Source organism: Cucurbita maxima, unplaced genomic scaffold (genome assembly GCF_002738345.1).
Source record: "Cucurbita maxima cultivar Rimu unplaced genomic scaffold, Cmax_1.0 Cma_Scf00012, whole genome shotgun sequence".
NCBI classification, from domain to species: Eukaryota; Viridiplantae; Streptophyta; class Magnoliopsida; order Cucurbitales; family Cucurbitaceae; genus Cucurbita; species Cucurbita maxima.
This window is the reverse complement of record NW_019272028.1, coordinates 3,937,650-3,958,292: the sequence shown is the minus strand read 5'-3', so window position 1 is coordinate 3,958,292 and position 20,643 is coordinate 3,937,650. Positions and strand designations below refer to the sequence as shown.

General features: G+C 34.6%; 2 protein-coding genes and 1 pseudogene across 3 annotated transcripts in view; 2 read left to right on the top strand and 1 right to left on the bottom strand.

The window, feature by feature from the left end:
* Nucleotides 1-5,844, top strand: part of LOC111487821 (cytosolic isocitrate dehydrogenase [NADP]-like) — a 6,594-nt gene extending 750 nt beyond the window's left edge. The window contains exons 2-17 of one of the 2 annotated variants that reach the window (XM_023135369.1): nucleotides 734-777; nucleotides 855-964; nucleotides 1,177-1,214; nucleotides 1,342-1,419; nucleotides 1,716-1,769; nucleotides 1,836-1,937; nucleotides 2,021-2,103; nucleotides 2,217-2,320; nucleotides 2,437-2,505; nucleotides 2,593-2,708; nucleotides 2,861-2,895; nucleotides 3,422-3,564; nucleotides 3,658-3,780; nucleotides 3,878-3,964; nucleotides 5,530-5,566; nucleotides 5,612-5,844. In XM_023135369.1, coding sequence (XP_022991137.1) covers nucleotides 734-777; nucleotides 855-964; nucleotides 1,177-1,214; nucleotides 1,342-1,419; nucleotides 1,716-1,769; nucleotides 1,836-1,937; nucleotides 2,021-2,103; nucleotides 2,217-2,320; nucleotides 2,437-2,505; nucleotides 2,593-2,708; nucleotides 2,861-2,895; nucleotides 3,422-3,564; nucleotides 3,658-3,780; nucleotides 3,878-3,962 — 1,184 coding nt within the window. In that variant the 3' untranslated portion in view covers nucleotides 3,963-3,964; nucleotides 5,530-5,566; nucleotides 5,612-5,844. Of the gene's footprint in view, nucleotides 1-733; nucleotides 778-854; nucleotides 965-1,176; nucleotides 1,215-1,341; nucleotides 1,420-1,715; nucleotides 1,770-1,835; nucleotides 1,938-2,020; nucleotides 2,104-2,216; nucleotides 2,321-2,436; nucleotides 2,506-2,592; nucleotides 2,709-2,860; nucleotides 2,896-3,421; nucleotides 3,565-3,657; nucleotides 3,781-3,877; nucleotides 3,965-5,529 lie in introns of both variants that reach the window. The other variant, XM_023135368.1, reaches the window with a different exon arrangement.
* A 2,259-nt stretch (nucleotides 5,845-8,103) lies between these two features.
* On the top strand, nucleotides 8,104-12,674 carry LOC111487819 (glutamate decarboxylase 1-like). The gene is made up of 7 exons (XM_023135364.1): nucleotides 8,104-8,266; nucleotides 8,467-8,671; nucleotides 10,461-10,661; nucleotides 11,107-11,321; nucleotides 11,394-11,647; nucleotides 11,727-11,779; nucleotides 11,981-12,674. Exons 1-7 carry the CDS (start codon nucleotides 8,181-8,183, stop codon nucleotides 12,458-12,460), a joined length of 1,494 nt encoding a protein of 497 aa, XP_022991132.1. The 5' UTR covers nucleotides 8,104-8,180; the 3' UTR covers nucleotides 12,461-12,674.
* A 343-nt stretch (nucleotides 12,675-13,017) lies between these two features.
* Nucleotides 13,018-20,643, bottom strand: part of LOC111487822 — a 9,130-nt pseudogene continuing 1,504 nt past the window's right edge.

Below are 20,643 nucleotides of genomic sequence, written 5' to 3'. Positions count from 1 at the left end.
TTTTTTTTTTTTTTTTTTTTTTTTTTTTTTTTTTTTTTTTTTTTTTTTTTTGATGTATGAGTAGTGATTCTTGCATCTTGAATTGATTTGTTGTGTTGTGCTCTGGCGGAAGTGAGTCAAGTGATTATGTTGTGGTTACACTTCTCTGATCTGAGACCAAAGCCTTAGCATTCACTTGTTACTGTTTGATGTATTTCTGTTTTGAGAAATGAGTATTTCTGTTTTCTTCTCTTTGTTGGTGGTCAGCTACCTCTGTTTTGAGGGAAGTTTTGGAATTTTGTCCCTCTGTTTGCCAGTCAGATGGGGGACAGTGTTTTTCTTTTCTTCCCCCTTCATTATCATAAGTTATTGTAAGCTGGAAACAAATCCAGTGGAATTAACGTCTGGATCTTTGTCGCCTTAAATAAATTTGTTGCACGATACACTTGGTCCACATAGTTCCATAGATTTACATTTTCAAGTGAAAAGCCTACTATTTTACTTATATTCTTGAATTATGCAGTCACATTTTAGTGAATAATTTAACGATTAGAACCAATGAAGTTCTGCCTACGATAGTTATTTTTATCTTTATTTACTTTATGTAATGCATGATTGGTGCAATACTTGTCTAGATGTGGAATAGTTAAGAGTATTTCCTTGAGTTTTCTTTAGATTTTCCTCTGTTCTGCATTGTTTCTTTTATTTTATTTTTTCTTTATTCGTAATGTTACTCTTGGAATCCTTTGTACAGGTGATGAAATGACTCGAGTTATTTGGGAATCAATTAAAAATAAGGTATTGCTCTCTCTTAATGTGTATGTGCATTTTAATTGTTAGTTATCTTGTTTGATTTTTAGCTGTCTTGTTTGTAGCTTATTTTCCCCTTCTTGGAATTGGACATCAAGTATTTTGACCTTGGCCTTCCACACCGTGATGCCACCGATGATAAAGTTACAATTGAAAGTGCAGAAGCTACTTTAAAGTATGTATTCCCAATGTTTATTTGGTGTTATTAGCGAGAATTATTTGAGTTATTTTGGTTGAATTATCTGATGGATCTAATTATACTTTATAATATCATGAGAAATTATAGTGGATTCTATTTATGTTATTTTTTAAGTAACGTATTCATTTTGGAATTCTGATTTTTCTAATCATGACCTCATTTTGTCTGGCTATACTCGTTTGTTCTAGGTACAATGTAGCAATCAAATGTGCAACAATTACTCCTGGTATAAATTGATTTACTTAATTGGAAAAGATCATCCAATTTAAGAGCTTATCTTGGGATTTTGTTGATTTTTACATTATTTTAAAGAGCACCTGGAGTCCTGATGTTCTAACAATGATGATTGACAGATGAAGCACGTGTTACGGAATTTGGCTTGAAGCAGATGTGGAAAAGTCCAAATGGGACGATCAGGAATATTCTGAATGGTCAGATCCCCCACCATATGTAATTTGTACTCCAGTTTGTATAAGTTTTTGAAAAAGCTTCCAAGGCTAATTACAAGTTTTAGAATATTTTGTTTTTCTAAAATCAAAGAAGATTTAGAAATATGTTATTGGTGTTTCTTTTGCACTCCACTGTTTTTTCTCCATATTTTTGAAATGGTTTGTGATTATTTGATTGTGAAGTGAGAATTTTGTCTCAGAATAGGTTTCCTTAGGGTCAACCTATTGCTGTCGTTACTTATTTTTATTTCAGACTCACCTGTTGGCATCTTCTGCAGGCACTGTCTTCAGAGAGCCAATTCTTTGCAAAAATGTTCCTCGTCTTGTACCAGGTAATTGCTGTCCATATTGAATTCATACTTAGGTTAGAAAATTGTTCTGATGATTGTTGTTTTCAGGTTGGACGAAGCCAATCTGTATTGGCAGACATGCTTTTGGTGATCAATACAAAGCTACTGATACAGTTATCAAAGGACCTGGAAAATTGAAATTGGTTTTTGGTATTTGAGATTCCCAAATCATCTCTCTAATGAATCTTAAATTTCTTTTCTTTGGAAGTTTCCTAACATGCTTACCCTTCCAGAGGGGCAAGAGACGCAAGAGATAGAGGTTTTCAACTTTACTGGTGCTGGAGGAGTAGCGTTGTCCATGTACAACACTGACGAGGTTTGTTATGATATCCTCATGGTTTAGTTAGGAACTTTAGAAAATATTATTGACCCATTTCAAGTTTCAACAAGTCTCTCAAATTAACCCTTCAATGTAATGCTGGTTTGTAGTCAATCCGCTCCTTCGCTGAGGCATCAATGAACACTGCTTATGAGAAGAAATGGCCTCTTTACCTTAGCACAAAAAATACTATTCTAAAGAAATATGATGGAAGGTATACACTTTGATTTCCTATTTTGTCCATGGACAATATGTAATTTTTACAGTAACTTTTTCTTTGCGTTCTCTGCATCAATAATTTCTTTCATTATGTTCATGTGTTGAATGAAGATTCAAGGATATATTCCAAGAAGTATACGAATCCCAGTGGAAATCCAAGTTCGAGGCTGCTGGCATATGGTGAATAGCTTTTAATGTTGCCTGGATAAATGTTTATTAAGCTATTCCAAGTTTGAACTGTTTAACTAATTATTCTGATTCTAAAAGGTATGAACACCGTCTCATTGATGATATGGTGGCTTATGCACTTAAGAGTGATGGAGGTTATGTCTGGGCATGCAAGAACTATGATGGAGATGTCCAGAGTGATTTCTTAGCTCAAGGTGTGTTATAATTTGAGCACTTGCCTTCAGCTCCTTGCTTTTGTTTTTAATTTTTTTTTCATTGGTTTCTTGGTTCAGGGAAATTACTGAAAAATTCCTACTTTGTCTGCCTTCTCTCTATTTAATTTCTAACTTTATGTGTTTGGTTTTAGGGTTTGGATCTCTTGGGTTGATGACTTCTGTATTGGTATGTTCCATTCTAGTCTTCAATACATCATGACTAAGACTAAGATTTACAATCTGCATGTCCTGCAATTCGCAGATTGAGTTTGATTTCTTAATTTTGTTTAATCTCTATGAAATTCATTTATATCTAAAAAAATAACATAAAAATTAAAAACACATGATTACATTTGTTTGTTTTACTTGCCATCATGAAAATGTAATCTTCAGTATCATTATAGGCCGTTAGTTCTTACTTTACTTTCATTGGAATCCCTTTCTACAGTTAGGCTCCCTTTTTTGTGGACCTAGTTTTTTTGTATACCCTTGGTACTTTTTATTCAGTTATTCATGAAAAAAGAAAGTATTATTTAATGTGCTCCAACTTGTTAGGTGGATATGCATTTTTACCATTGAAATTCATTTAGCCATTAAATTACCCAATTTTGTCAGTACTGAAGTGTATAAGGATTACTGTATCATCAAACAAGACTTCAATATTAATGTTTATCCTTGTTGAAATTTGAAGCATGTCTGCATTTTGAATTCAGGTTTGCCCTGATGGAAAGACAATTGAAGCTGAAGCAGCTCATGGTACTGTTACACGACATTATAGGGTTCATCAAAAAGGAGGTGAAACAAGCACAAACAGTATAGCTTCCATCTTTGCTTGGTCTCGTGGCCTTGCTCACAGGTAGATATCATTTGGTTACTATCTCTTTGATCTCTCAAACATTTTTAGGTCAATGGAAATTTTAAACATTAACTGTTTATCACTGTTTTAAAGGGCACGACTAGATGACAACGCTAGTCTCTTAGAGTTCACCGAGAAACTAGAATCGGCTTGTGTCGATACTGTGGAATCTGGGAAGATGACTAAGGATCTTGCTCTTATCATTCATGGATCCAAGTAAGTTCCATATTCGTAGTCATGAATGGCCTCTTTCCACTCAGCCGTTAAGATTGAAAATCTTATCTTTTTAACATTATACCCATGTTTGGTGCAGGCTTTCTCGAAATCATTATCTGAATACTGAAGAATTCATTGATGCTGTGGCGGAGGAACTAAAATCCAGACTTCTCAAGGCATAGTGGTATTTTAAATGTTCAATAGTCCATCATTGTTAAAGATTTCAAGAATGTCTTGCCCATTTGCTCTTCTTTCCTGAATAATCGGTATAGTAGGAGGATTGTTATTCATGCATTTGGCTGTTTGCTATTATTACCATCTTTTCTCGTATGGCACCTCCCTGTCTTTTTCATCTCTCTATGTAATTGTACTACCGTTTTATTTTTTCGGCCAAATAAGTTTGTAAAGACAATTTACCTTGAGTTTATCCTGCTCATGGAAAATTACAAGAGAATTGACCATTTCTTCCAAGGATAAATTTGGTTATGAAGAACGGTGTTGGAATCTGTTGAAAAGATGGGACATGCCTAGTAATTGTAATTGAACTTGGGTTGTCCACTCCATCCCAATTTTAGATCTTACTCTCTAATTGAACTTGAGATGTTCCCTCCGTCCTGATCTAAGATCCTACTCCCTTTTTTTTCTGGAAGAGATCCTGTTGTAGTAGAGTGTGCCCTCTTTTCTTGCAAAAATTGTGCTTATAAAATAAATGTGTCGGCACAAGCAAAAGACCATTTCCAAAATGTTTTTAGTTTAGGTTATGAATTCCAAGGTTCCTCTACTATACCGTGTGTTTGAATCTATTCTGATTTAGATCTTCAGTCTATTATAAAATCAGGGGTACAATCAAAATCAAAGATTGGTAAACCAAATATGGAGAAATATCTAAAGTTATATATAAGCTATTCTGCCCTGTCAATCCTGTAGTCGATGCTGATAGATTCAATTGACAATTATGAAGGATTCATTGGCTTTTCTCGGGCCGTTGTGAAGCCACATGGCCCCTTTTTGTTTGTGTACAAAGAAACTACTGTTTCGTTGCCTTTTGATTTCCCGTCAGCGAGTGCAGGCCTCTTTTGGAACTGTTTTCGAAGTTGGAAAGCGATAAAAGTAAGGATTCTGGTAAGATAATAGGTTCAACCAGGGGACTTTTATTGGTGCAGGGCTTCTTCTATGTGGCACTTGTAGCTTTAAAGAAGTTAGAGATTTTTTCTGGACAGGTTTAGTAGGTGGGGAAATGTTAATTTCTTTTGGTCTATTGTCTAGAAGCCTCTCTTGTTACGAACTTCTTTACTTTTAGATCTGAATTGGAAAGTTGTTCCCATTTCCATATCAGGTAGGCGATCTTATCACACTCTCCTCCTTTTGTCTTGTTCTTTTTCCCTTTAGCCAAGGTTCCTGTTTCCCATTGGAAAGGAGTATGCCAGAGCAGAGGTTATTTATTGTGCATGATCAGCTAGTCTGAACTGAACTACTCTGAGCGATTTGTTTTTTGTGCTAGGAGATTCTAAGTTGCAAAGTGGCAAGTTTTTGATTTACAAATGATTCGGAATAATACGAATGGGTCATAAGAGAGTGTAAGATAGATCTACGAGACCTGGCTACTGGAATTTTCTTTCATGTGATTTTTAAGCCATTCCACAGTGTTGTGTCAAAGAAAGTTACAAAATTAAATACCTTTTTATTTCATTCACCTGTGTTATTTTTGTTTTGGGGTGATCTCGACTCATTAGAACTTTGTCCTTGCAGGCTAGAATGTGAAGACTGCGTGCTGAAATACCGTGAAATAAAATCAAAGATGCAACAAACTAACGGGGATGGAACCTATGTTGACTCTGTTGTTCGGAGCGTCGAGGTTACGATTGTGTTCTGTTTTTGAGAAATATTTTAGCGTCTATATCATTCAAATGATGTCAGCCTAAGCTTCAGTTGTTATATTCTATTTTTGCACTTTGCCGAAAAATGGAACATGTGCTTTTTCTTTCTTATTTTCATGAGCTGGAATTATTAATCATCGTAGTTTTCTGGGTTTCACCTTGCTGGAGAATGAATCTTAATGTGTTCTCCTCGGGGCGTTTACTACAAGAGTGAGCTTGAGTGATGGTTCAGTTAGGAAGAGTAGGGGCAAAGGTTAGAGCTCAAGTGATCTCCTACTCTACTTATTTGCTATAGCATGAAGGCACTGTTAAACTACTTATGTGCTATAGCATGAAGGCACTGTTAAAGGGAAAATTTAGAGGATTTGCACATCTGATATATCCGTTGTGTAGAGTAAAAGGCATTAGTATTGTGACTTGGCTAAGGAGCGGGAGAGGCATTAGAATTGAGCCTGTTTAGGGTTCTAAGATGTTGAGTAAAAGGCATTAGTGTTGAGCCTGTTCTTTAAGCAATCCAAGATGTTGCTTGGCGTGTTGGCCTTCGAGGGACAAGAAGGCCAAGCGACATTATTTTAGTCGTTGATGAAGAATTTTAGTAGAGCTACATTGTTGAGATTTGATTCGAACCACACAAGTCTAATATTGATAAGAATGTTTTTTAATTTAGTCCTAGAACGTATTTTCATATATGTTATGAGAATGTTATGTAAGAAATATTTTTTATGTTGCAGCATGTTAATGAACCAATATTTCTTATATATGAGTCTTAATTGTTAGACGAACACGACTCTCCACAATGGTATGATATTGTCCACTTTGAGCATAAGCTCTCATGGTTTTGCTTTGGGCTTCCCAAAAGGCCTCATTCCAATGAAGTTAGTATTCCTCACTTATAAACCCATGATCATTCTCTATTAATTAATGCGTGTGCGCTCGTGAAAAGTCACAAAATGTAAACTTTGGTCCCTTTTCTATATGAAGCATGTTTGAGGGTTCAGCGTATATAAGTAATGTATATAATGTCAGTTGTATGACTGTGGTATACATTTATGCACGAAAGTGATGCATACATAATGGGGCTTACGAAATATGAAATTGATACTCATCTAATGGGTTTCGTGTACATGAAAGAGAGATGTATATGAAAATGATCGTGAGTAATAGAAAAGAAGTAGAACCCAAGATTAGAATTTTAGTCCCACGTAGTCACTGTTAATTTTAGTCAAGAGTACATCAATGAGAAAATGTAAGTTAATAGAAAAAAAAATCAATGTAATTTTAATTAAAATATGGAGAATCAATCAATTAAAAATATTAAAATAAATAAATAAAATTTACAATTTTTTTTTTGGATGTAATAATTTAGCTTAGGAAAGTTCCTTAACTTTAATATATAACAATGAATTATTAAGATAATGTAGGTTAATAAATTAATTAAAAATCCCATAAATTTATAAGCTATGAAGCTTAAATTATCAAATAATAAAAATCAATATTTAATTTTGATATAATTTTTTTACCATAAAAATTAAATTGGAACACAAGTATTACCTTCTAAAATAAAAAAAATTAAATTGTTATAAATTTAAAAGTATATGAATTAAATGGTTAAATAGTTACATAAATCATAAAGTTCTTTAATTAATTAGTTATATATTTAAAAATATTTAATGTGTTAAAATAAACGACAAACTAAATATCTAACTTTTGTTATTTAAAAAAAATAAATCATTTCTAAAATATTAAAATTTTAAATTTCATTCGCAAATTCAGCGATAGTATCTTCTCGCTCAAATGTTTGTTTTTTAAAAATATTTTTTCATACACTTAAATACTTTTTTTTTTATATAAAAAAACAAATTACATTGTCAGAAAAATCATTTCCTGGTACAAAATTATACGAGAACCTTTTAAAACTTTAAAACTTTGTACAATTTCTCTATGAATTAAGTTAAAAGTAAACCAATTTAGACCAAACATTGATATCACGAGTCGGGGTCATGCATGACACATGCCCCCTCGAGAAGGTTAAACCTGCCCGTTAGAGGGTTGAGCATGCCCCCTTTAGCGGGTTTAAGCTTAACTTCGAACTTGATATATATATATATATATATATATATATATATATATATATATATATATATTCATGATAATGATAATAGAAATAATGAATATCATCATTGAGAATCCTTAATTTAGAATAAATCCGTATAAATATGGAATATTTTCCTATTTTTGTGTCGATTTTATCTTAAAAAAAGGAGAATTAAATTTTATGAAGACTCATTCAATAGTTGTAAGAATATAAAAAATGATTAATGTGAGAATATATATATTAACCTATTTTTGTTAAATGATTTTAATTAAAAAAAAAAAAAAAAAAAAAGGGACGCAAAGACAAGGCTGACCGAAAACGAGTGTAATTAGTATTTAAGCCCCCTACTTCTTCATCCACCTCCATTGATCTTCTCATTCTTCTCTCTGCAAATTTCTTCTTCTTCTTCCTCCCCATCCTGATCCACCATGGTTCTTTCCAAGACTGCTTCTCAGTCGGATGTCTCCGTCCATTCCACGTTCGCTTCGCGATATGTGCGAACCTCTCTCCCGAGGTAATTGATTTCCTCGATTGCGGATCAGATTTATTTTTTCCGTTGATTCATTCACCGTTGTTGTTTTTTGTTTCTCTCTTTTGATTAGATCTCGATATTGATTAGTGTTATCGCAATGCTATCTGTTATTTGTGATTTTGTGATTCTGTTTTTCTCGATTTTGCTCTGGATCGATTTCAATAATGTTCTGTTTGGTCCAGGTTCAAAATGTCGGAAAATTCAATCCCTAAGGAAGCTGCGTTCCAGATCATCAATGATGAACTCATGCTCGATGGAAACCCTAGGCTGAATCTGGCCTCCTTCGTTACCACTTGGATGGAGCCTGAGTGCGATAAACTCATCATGGCCGCCATTAACAAGAATTACGTCGATATGGATGAATATCCTGTCACTACAGAGCTCCAGGTACCTTTTTCTCTCTCGATCTTTATTAGCCTAAATTGAAAGATTAGATCGATTCGTTCTATCATTTCTCTCCATCAACGGTTTTCCCCTGGAAATTCTCCTGAAATTCGAATCGAAGCGTTCGGTCATGGCCGAGTTCGATTATGGAATTGAATAATAATTATAGTTGAATTTTTCAAAATGACATGGTTTTATTAATCAATAAATATAATATAATTTGAGAGTTGAATGTGTTTTCATTTGATTTATTATAATTTGGCTTGTGACATTTATATTTATAGGTTCATATATGATATTTTTATTCAGATTATTATAATTTGACTTAAGACAATCATTTATATTGGAAGGAATAGAAGTTTTAGAAACAAATAAATAAATATATATATAGTTAAAATAATCATTTTATTTAGCTCATAATTAATTTTTTTAATTTTAAAAATAATTAAAAAATCGAAAAAATTAAAAATTAAAATTAAGATTTTAAATTAATATGGGTGAGGTTAATTGAAATAAAGGAAGAAGGCTACAACTTCCTTTTTTTTTTTTTCTTTTTTTCTTTAATAATAATAATAATAATAATAAATAACTGAGAATCTGTATAACCCAAAAGTCGATTTCCTAGAATCCATAAATAAATCGGATCTAGTGTAAAATAGTTTATTTAATTAAATGAATAAAAAAAAAATTGTGTTTATCTCCCATACTTCCAAATGGCCTATGAATTATAAATAAGTGAATAAAGCTAGGAAAAATAAAATTTAAGGGCATTTTAATTAATTTAGGCCTAAATTATATTATAAAAAGTAGGATTTGAAAGAAAAAAATCTAAATTTGAAGGGGAAATGGGCCCACTAGTTTAAACATAATAGGTAATGGTGGGTCCATAGCGTGCCTTTGGTCTTGGTCTTGCAATTTACCTTTTTTCTCAATTGACTTTGGCACTTCGTTTTATAAAAAACATAGATTAATTTTGAAGTCTTTTCAAAAGTTCTTTTATTTTATTCCTTTGTTGGGTTTTTTGTTTTTTTGTTTTTTTTTTTTTATAAATAAATTATAAATTTAACTGAATTTTAAAATTTTATCAAATCATATAAATGGTAATTTTGACTTTTGGTTCTAAGGTAATAAATTTTAGAGATCTTTTTAATAATATTACTTGAAATCTCTTTTAACTCTTTAGAATTTTGACCAAGGCACTAGAATACGTGCAACTTTAACCAAACTTAAGACATAAATAACTATCTTGGACTTTGACTTTCAAGGCCATCTAGATTTGAATGAATTTGGCCCTAGTTATTGCCATGATTTAAGAGTTTATAGTATTGTAATGGAGTCTAGGAAGAAGACAATAACCTCATTAATTTTGTTTTAATAAAATCTTAAAATTGAACAGCTATAGTTTTTTAGTTAAAGAGATTGAAATTAAAATGAATAATTTTATCCTTTCCTATATAAACTGTTGGTCTTAGTTTGATTTCTTTTCATGTTTCACTCTTTGTTTACTTTTTAACTGTAGTATGAGGAATAAATTAATGTTAAATTTGATGCACAATGTAGATTAGATTATAGTTAACTTTTCTAAACAAATATTTAGCCTTTGTGTCTTTTTTTAGCAAAAAATATTATTGTTATTCAATCAATTTCGTAAAAATTAATACACAAGTTATAATATTATTGAAAATTTTTAATCTGCAGTTTTTTTTACTTAAAATGTTTATCATGTTATGATTTGCTAGCTCTTGTGTGGAAGAAATGAGGTAATAAGTGGTTGTTGTGAATGGTGATGCAGAATCGATGTGTGAACATGATAGCTCACTTGTTCAATGCCCCATTGGGGGAGAATGAGACGGCGGTGGGAGTTGGAACAGTGGGATCGTCGGAGGCCATAATGTTGGCTGGCTTGGCTTTCAAGAGAAAGTGGCAGAACAGAAGGAAGACTGAAGGCAAGCCCTATGACAACCCCAACATTGTCACCGGAGCTAATGTCCAGGTATCATCGTCATTCTCATTTCACTCCATGCCATTAACAACATGAATCAAGTAATTTTAGTTATTAAATTTTCAATATGGGACTTTAAAACATTATTGAGAACGAATCAAATCAGATAGTTCTATTTCTCAATTTTTCAGATTTTTTCCTACGGAACTAAGGTCGAAAAGATCGAGAAAAATCAGTCATTCACAACAATTGATGAAGAATTTCTCGAAAAGTTAATGATTAGTAATCTTTCTTAGAAATCGAATGGATTCGATCTTATACATACGCGAGGAAGGTAATAAAAAAAGGAAGGAAGATGAGTTCTTATATCATTTAGCTTAGGAGCCGGTTTTGAGTGAGAGAAAAAACTGAGGAATCCTCTTTTCGACTCTAACTCTCCTACTCCTCTCCAAACATCTAATTTGAAAACATTGTTGTTCATAACAAAAATACAAAGGTATGCTGGGAGAAATTCGCAAGGTACTTCGAGGTAGAACTGAAGGAGGTGAAATTGAGGGAAGGTTACTACGTGATGGATCCAGAGAAAGCTGTGAATTTGGTTGATGAGAACACCATCTGTGTAGCAGCCATCTTGGGCTCCACTCTCAATGGAGAATTCGAAGATGTCAAGCTCTTAAACGATCTCTTAATCGAGAAGAATAAGGAAACCGGGTACAATTTCTTCCTCCCTCTATTTATTTAGTTTAGAAGGTTTCAAAATAAATATTTTAAAGTCTTTAACAGATGGGAGACTCCTATTCATGTTGATGCTGCTAGTGGAGGGTTCATTGCCCCATTCATATACCCTGATCTAGAATGGGACTTTAGGCTGCCCCTTGTAAAGAGTATTAATGTGAGTGGCCATAAGTATGGGCTTGTTTATGCTGGAATTGGTTGGGTTATCTGGAGGAACAAGGAAGACTTGCCTGAAGAACTCATCTTCCATATCAACTATCTTGGCGCCGACCAACCCACTTTCACTCTCAATTTCTCCAAAGGTGCATGCCATTTTGTTCTAATCTCTGTTCTTCAGTATGGCCATTTTGTTCTAAGCTTACTTTTTATTGTTTTCTGTAGGTTCTAGCCAAGTCATTGCTCAGTATTACCAATTGATCCGCTTGGGTTATGAGGTAATATTCCTGACCTTTTATCAGTTTAAAGCATATTTTAGGTTGAATTCAAACCAATGTGATGATCTGAAATGAACTTCACCAAAGAAGAACAAAATTAGGCCTTATTTAGTACCAGTTTTGTAATAGTCCAAGCCCACCGCTAGTAGATATTGTCCTATTGGCCCAACTGACGTGGAATCTCGTAATTTTTATTCGCAGGGATACCAAAACGTGATGGAGAACTGCAAAGAAAACATGATTGTTCTCAAGGAAGGACTGGAAAAAACAGGGCGTTTCAACATAGTGTCTAAGGACGAAGGAGTTCCACTAGTGGCATTCTCCTTGAAAGACAGCAGTCGTCACACAGAGTTTGAAGTCTCAGAAATGCTTAGGAGGTTCGGGTGGATCGTGCCAGCTTACACGATGCCTCCGGACGCGCAACACATTACAGTTCTAAGAGTGGTGATCCGAGAAGATTTCTCACGCACACTTGCTGAGCGTCTAGTGAAAGACATTGAAAAGGTGATGCACGAGCTTGACATCCTCCCGTCAAGGGCTGATATCAAGATGACGGTGGCCGGAGAAGATACAAACCACGTCGTGGTGGCGAAGAAGAGTGCACTGGAGACACAGAGGGAGATCACCACTGCTTGGAGGAAGTTTGTGATGGATAAGAAGAAGACTAATGGAGTCTGTTAGAGTTGGAAGGCAAAGGGTATGCGTTAATTGAGAGCAACGGATGAGGTTGGTAGTTGGATGAGAGTTTTCATATGGTTGAAGCTTGTGTTGATTCTATTCAGCATAGCTCCTGTTTTCTATTTTAAGGACAAACTTGTCGTTCTTTAATTTTTATGATGAGAAATGAACTATACCTGCCTATAATGGATCAGGTATGTGTGTCTTTTTGTTTTAATATTTGTTTTGATTTTCCTGTGGTATCCTTAAAAACTTTAAAATAATTAAAATTTTATTTTTTATCCCTAATTTTAAACATATATTCTTACTCTTCAAAAATACAAATAAAAAAAATCTGAAAATTAAGAATATTTTAAAATGTAATAAATAAAGAGAAACTATATCCAATTGACAAAAAAAGTTCTATCACGAGTAGATATTAGCCTCACGATTTTAAAATGTGTTTACTATGGAGAGAGTCTAGCCCTCTACTCCAACCAATGTCTCACATCATCCGGTAATTTGACTTTGATACAATTTGTAACAGCCCACCACTAGCAGATTTTTTTGTAAAGATCTTATACACAACCACCACATGGTTGTATGTTCGAGAGAAATTTTCATACCCTCAAGTCCGGGCATTCAGCTGATGAAATAGATTGATTTGGGAGAGAAGAATACTAAAAACTCAAGTGACAAGATTGGGAGAGATGATTGTTCTTCCCGTTTCCAATAGAAACTAGAATCTGTTTTCTAAATAAAAGATAAACATTGTATTGAACACAGCAGTGGACTTGTTGTATTAGAGCATATCATCACTCACTATTTCCAGGAACCTCCCAATCTAATCACCTCTTCACCACTGCTATCCCTTCTATTATTAAACCTTTCTTTGCTCAAATCCCCTTTCTCCTCCCTCACATCGCCATAAATATAGTTTTGCCAGGTTCATAGACGTCTTCTCTGTAGTCCCACCTCTTACAGGACTTGCCTCTCCCGATTACTATACCTCTCTATCTCGATCACGATCTCTGTCCCTATCCTTTCCCCTACTATCCCTGTTGTGATCTCTATCCCTGCTCCTCTTCCTATCGTGATCTCTATCCGAGCTCCTCTCCCTGTCATGATCTCTATCCCTGCTCCTCTCCCCGTTATCAGGATGGCGACTGCTTGGAGATCTTTGTAGATCATCCCTGTTATCTCTGTCACTAACTGATGGTGGTAGTGTACAACGAACTGGGGATGAGTCCCTAGTTGAGGCACGATGTGGGGCTCGTTGTCCAAAGGAAACTGTAAGCGACGCTTTTACAGAAGGTGGCCGCCGTGCGATGTCTTCAGACCCTATTCGATGGGTTTCCCCTGTCACACCAGAATGTTGGTTGGGAAGCTTCAACTTTTCGGGATTAGCTGCAACTTGCCGATAACCTGACCTGTCCAAGGAGCAAATCACGCACATAAACACCCATTGTAGTCATTCGTCCATGGGATTCTGGTGAAAATTCCTGAAACACAGTCTGTTAGTTCCTTTTCCGCTTTTTATAGCTTTAGGTTTGTATAAATCCATTAAAAAAAAAAAAAAAAAAATGCTAACATCAGGGATTTGTAAGGAAGAAGTCTATTTTCATCTGTTGTTCATTGGAAGGGGAAAAAGAGATTACAAATCAACAAATGGACGAATAGAAAGAGTAAATATACTCCACTAAAATGCATAAAAAGTCAAGTTAGTCAAATTCAATTTAAATTATTGGATGTATATAATATATATATATACGTATATAAGACACGTAAAATAGTATGTCGACATGTGTTTTGAGTGTGTCCAGACGTATCTATATCTGACAGAGACACTTCGCATAAAATGAAATGTATGTGCATGACAGGTAGTCGATATGTAGGTACTTCTAATTCCTACTTAACCCACACCATCCCTATCCTTAAAATCCATCTACTTCTGTATCTTAAAAAAAAAAGTGCCTAAGATTCAATTGGCATAGGTAAGCAATAATTTTATACAGTGGGTCCGAAGACTTGGAACTTAAATGAAATCTCCCGTTGACTTGGGAGGAAATAGAAGGAATCCAAGAGCTGAAACACAAATATGCCACAACTTCAAGTAAATCAACATAAAAGAACATGAAGCTCGTCTATAAAGTTAACATAGAAGTACACATATAAATGGATAAAAAGAACACATATAAATGGATAAAAAGCCAAGGTACACGAATCTCTGCAATATTGGCATCGGCACTAAAATGCAAATGAAGTCAAGATAACTTTTTTTAAAATGGAGAACCAAAAGCAAAGAAATTAGAACATAAAGTAGACAATATCATACTATTGTGAAGATCCGTTGTCCCTAACCGTTGGTATCATAGCTTAGCTTTTAGACTTTGTGACTACTTACAAGCTATATCCATTTATGTGTGTATAAACCTAGCTGTAGGTCGTATGATGATTCACTGTTTGAGTTATTGTTGCAAGTCTAAATTAGATGGTTGTCAGAGAATTATGTCCCTTTTATAAAGGAGAAAGATTAACTAAATCTAAATCATTAGATAATCTAAATACCCTAGATATTAGGTAAGAGTGAATCTTAATAATAATAATAGTCCCATGATACTAGTTAACTAAATCTAAATAATAATCACAAGATATTAGGTAATTAAATCTAAATAAATCCAACCAGATACATTAGGCAGGCCAACTACTTTTGGGGATCACACAAATATCCTTCGACACTCTCCTTCAAGTTGACTAATAGATATCATTCATTGTCACTCCCCCTCAAGTTGAGAAAAATATATCTATTACTCAACTTAGGGGGTGTTGAAGGATATTTAGCTTAGGGAGTGTCGAAGAATATTTGTGTAATCTCAGGGAAATAAGGGAAGTGGTTGATCTTCCCAATTTATCTTGGATTTATTTAGATTTAGTTACCTGGTATCTGGTATCTAGGTATTATTATTTAGATTTAGCTACCTAGTAGATACTAGAGATTTAATTTAGATTTAGTTACCTTTTCTGTAATTCTCTAAAAATTAATAAGAAAGACGGCAGTTTAGACAACAATTATAATAAGTGAAGTGATATGCATTTGTAATTTAAAATAGAGAATAAAGCATGTTTGTTAAACCACTTGTGAATTTATATGGCAAATTGCAGACTAAGAATCAAAATGATCTTCCGGCTGGAAAGAGGACAAAGAATGACAGGTAGTCGAAGAAGGCCTACGAGGTAACAAATGACAGGTAGTCGAAGAAGGCCTACGAGGTAACAAAAGGACCTCATTTTGGAAGCCCCACCGAGACAACAAGGTGCAAACCCAAAACACTCCAGGAATGTCAAACATTGCTACAATGATGGGAGTGATGCAATCCTCACAAACGACCCCGAATTTAGTGCAAAATGCTAGGCAAGTGGCCCAGCCCAACCAGGGCAATGTCAACACGAAATTAGAGAGCAAGTACTTCAAATGATGAGATCCTCAAGTGTCTCCTTTCTCATACTCATCTACTTGCTCTATACTAAAAAATTCTCCTTGCCCAGCCCAACCAAGACACGCTCATACTCATCTATCGATCTGTCTCCTTCCTCTATACTAAAAAATTCTCATTGTTTCTTGTATCACACCACCCATTTGAAGTATTTCCAAAGGAATGCCTCTTTAAACTAAATTGACGTGATTTGGTCTTCGCCCGCAACAATCACTTTGGAGGCTAATTTCCATCATAGTTAAGTATCACTACACAACATGAAAGGCACAACTCGACCTATAGGCACAACTCGACCTATGTCCTTTCGAACACTTCATGCACCTAAAAATCTCGTCAATAAAGACATCCACAGTCGGCTACCACTAGGTCATTAGATGTCCCATCGAACACTTCAAGATCCCATCATTTGAAGTCCCTGAAGTGTCCTTGCTTTCCTGTATCGTGTCGACCTTGTCATTGTTGGGTTGGGCTACCTACCCAACATTTTGCACAAGATTTAGGTTCAGCTGAACCATTTGTCCAGTTATTTGTGTTAGGGGTTGCATCACTCCCATCATTGCAACAATGTCTGGCATTCTTAGAACATTTGGGTTTGCACCCTGTTGTCCACCCCTATCGCTGAATTTATATTTGCATTTACTAACTGCGCCAGGGGTGGGGCTTCTAAAGCTAGGTCTTTTTGTGCCCTTGTAGGCCACTTCGACCACATATTATAATCAATCAAATCAATAACAGTGAATCATCATATGACCTACAGCTAGTACTAGGAAGTGACGAGGGTTTTACAGCTCCATCATGGGCAACTCTTTACCGATCACGATGTAAGTAATCAACAAAACTCCAAAATTGGGCTCTGATACCAATGGTTAGGAACAACAAACCTCCACAATGATATGATATTGTCCACTTTGAACATAACCTCTCACCTTTGAGATAGTAACTAGACCAAAAAAAATTTCATATGGAAGGATGGGACTTCAATCTCATGGTCGCCCCCCCATACTTTGGAACCTGAAAGCAAATCACTTCTCCCTTGGAGCCACTTTTGTTAGTAATAGTGAAAAAAACATAGCCAGATCAAAAATGGGATCTCAAACCTCTCTAACATGCAACATATGTTCCAACAAAGTATTAAATTTCTAAATCATCTTTTGTATATAAGATTTAGGAGTTGGCTGAACAAGGGAGGTGACCAGATAGGTAACCAGATGGCAAGTGGCCATATCTTCTTGAACTTCATGAATTCCTTAGAGATTTTGGTCCAAGAAATAAATTCAAAGGGAGGGTGGAAGTTTAACCCTCTCATTTATTTACTTGCAATTGGAGCTCTGCAAAATTTGTATCGTCCTTACTAAATAATTCACTAGTCTTCGTTCAAAATCAAAAGCACCCAAGAAGATATCGAATATTTATTTAGTCTCAGTCTTACAAGAACCAACGCGAATACAAGATCAATAAAACTCATCTTGGTAATTGCCTAAAACAACAAATGTGTTCTTTGTGAGAGGACATTAACCATGTTTCAACTAGGGGAAAGCTTTTGTGAGATCCCACGTTGGTTGGACAAGGAAATAGAGCACTCCTTATAAGGGTGTGGACAACTCTCCCTAGTGGATGCATTTTAAAACCTTGAGGGAAGCCCGAAAGGGGAAGCCTAAAAAGGACAATATCTGCTAGCAGTGGGTTTGGGCTGTTACAAATGGTATTCGAACCAGACACTGGGCAGTGTGCCAGCAAGGACGCTGGCCCCCCAATGGGGGTGGATTGACCCCACACCAGTTGGAGAAGGGAATAAAACATTCCTTATAAGGGTGTGAAACCTCTCCCTAGTGGATGAACCTTGAAGGGAAGGTTGGAAGGGAAAGCCCAATGAGGACAATATCTGCTAGCGGTGGGCTTGGGCTTGAACTGTTACAGCTTTAATCCTAGTTTTGAATTTTTTTAGATCATAACTCGTAGGGAGTCATTGGGTAGAAGTTGTTTGCAGACTCCTCAAAGGAACTTTTGCAATCTCATCTATTCCAGCTTTGTAAAATAGTATTCTTTTACTTCTACATGTTAGAGTGATCTCGAACTTAACGAAAAACATACAAAAATCAGGTCCTGTGTCTGCCCACACCTTCTCTTTACTTTTTCTTACGAAGTGATCCACTTGTATAACTAATAAAGTGTAAGAGAAAGGAGCCTCAGTATTCATCTTCACTTCCACTCGCAAAAGAACAAAATCAGAATTCAACTAGGGTGGGTGTTGGTACCAACCAAGCCAAAATGGCCTCACATACAAAGGGACAAGGCATCCGTTGTAGTACAAAAGGAGAGGTTACAAATGCATTCTCCAAAGGGAGGGGTTGCAGTAGAAAGTCAATTAAAAGAACAGAGTAATAACTGGATTAGTAAGTATCAACAGCCGTAATTTTAATTTTGAATGTCTACCATACTTCACAAGCATATATGTCCTCCCTATAATATTGAAAATAAGTCTGTGCTTAATCAATTATCAATACAATTACATTGAAGGAAGCAGAAAACAATGATACAAACGACAAAAAACAACTTACAGTCACATTAAGGAAAATTCTAAGCCAAACACATGCATGCTAACTGTTATCTTTAGCACCAGTTCTCATAATAAAAAAAACAAAAAACAAGCACCCATATGTATCATATACCTCTTCATCTTTAACATAAGGTTCAAACCAATTCCACAAAGTTTTCGTATCTGCAACATATCTCAAGTAGAGGAATCCAATCTGGAAAAATTAATTAAAGAAATAACGTCAAATGGTAGCAGAACCAAATCATACAGCTACACCCAAAATTTCTTAAACATCGGACAACTAAGGGCATCATAATAATAAGATAAGAAAGCAAATTATGAAGAAAGAATGTTCATAATTAAATCAAAATACAACATGCAGCTTTATGTTATTTTTAATTAATTATTTATTTATTTAATTATCCCGAACCAATACTGTTCTGGCAGAACAGAATTGAGATGGAATGAAGGTAGAACTTAGGAAGGGAGCAGCCTAACGCATAAATATACCAAGAGCTAGTCTCCAATCTATTTTGAAGAAGCATACTAGTTTAGATTAGTAGTCTATTCTAGGTGACAATAACAAAATTCAATCAAAAATACGATTCTTCTTCAACATCCCAAAGTTGAGGGAGGACTAAATATCTAGAAGCACATATATACAACTACCAATCAGAAAAGAAAAGCAACAGAAAGTTATTTTTTTAAAAAAATAACATAATAAAAGCGGAAACATATAGCAATGCAGATTCTTCAAAGATCCATGGATCACTACATACTAATAAGCAGAGATATAGCTGAAATGCTTTGTAACGTAAATATGATGAAAAGAAAGAATTAATTATTCTCTAAAATGCACACAAGAAAATTTCATGCTATAGAAACAGAAACCTTCAAGAATACACTAACAAATCTACGTCCAGTTAAGTTAACTAAATTATCATAGTAAACCATTTACAACAGCAATATTTGACCCAATTTGTACACTATTAATCAAAGTTCCAACAAAGATTGTAAAAGTACATGCAACATGAAGAATATTAATTTTTTAAAAATATACACACTGCAAGCTTTCAATCTTAATGTCCATAATATATTTACAAAAGAAAATGAATAAATAATATGGAATTCACAAAAGGAGTAAAAATAAAAGTTTAACAATATAACATGTCAATTCATTATTATTTAATAATAATTAAAGGTCAAAGGGATTCTACCTACCGCTCTGATGTAAGGAGAATCCTCGTGCTTTAATAGCCCATGCATTTGCTTCACAGTAAGTTTCATGGTGAAAAACTTGTACAGAAGGCAGAATGCTGTTGAAGGACCACGGCAGTTCCCAGTCATCCATGGCTCCACATGATCAACTTGGTTATAAATTTCATCGACCACTTCATGGTATGTCTTCAAACGATAAAGCTCCTTAAAGTAATCAGAAGAAAGAATGTTCATACATAAAACCTTCTCCAGCAAAGAATCAATTGCCTTGCCACAAGTCTTAATCTCCATTTTAAATCAACTAGACATCTACCTGCAGGGACAAGAATATACTACATAATAAATTCAGTAATTAAAAAATAATATGAAAAGAAAATTTGATAACAGCAAGCCTGAAGATATAGTCTGGAGAAGACAAACTCAAATTAAGTCACTCTAATCTGATAGCATATGAGAAACATACATGGTCTGCATACAAAAAGAAAGGAACCAACAACGAAAGACACCTACAAAAGAACATTTTTCTTTTTTCCACAAGTGACATTGAACTGATGTGTAAAAATATTTCAAGTAGTGCAAGCTAGCAAAAAAAAGCTAGACATCCTCCCCAAGTCAGCAGCCAGGAAAGGCTGCCTTCATTCACTTCTTGTTTTCAACTATTATTAGCTATAAAAATCTTAAAGCAGAAAAAGCCTTCAACTTTCACTACAATATTTCGATGTCCAATTTCATCAACTTATGTTGTTCAGAATTTTCCTCCACAGATTACATTCATTTACAACTCTTATGACTATTTCAATCATGCATAAAAATAACCAAACCCAATCCTTTGAACTTGGGTTGTTCGGCGGGTTACTAGAACATCCCTACTTGAAGCCTACATCCAAAAGTTGCAAAACTGTGTGCTTTGCTTGAAAAAAAAAAAAAAAAAAAAAAAAAAAAAAAAAAAAAAAAAAAAA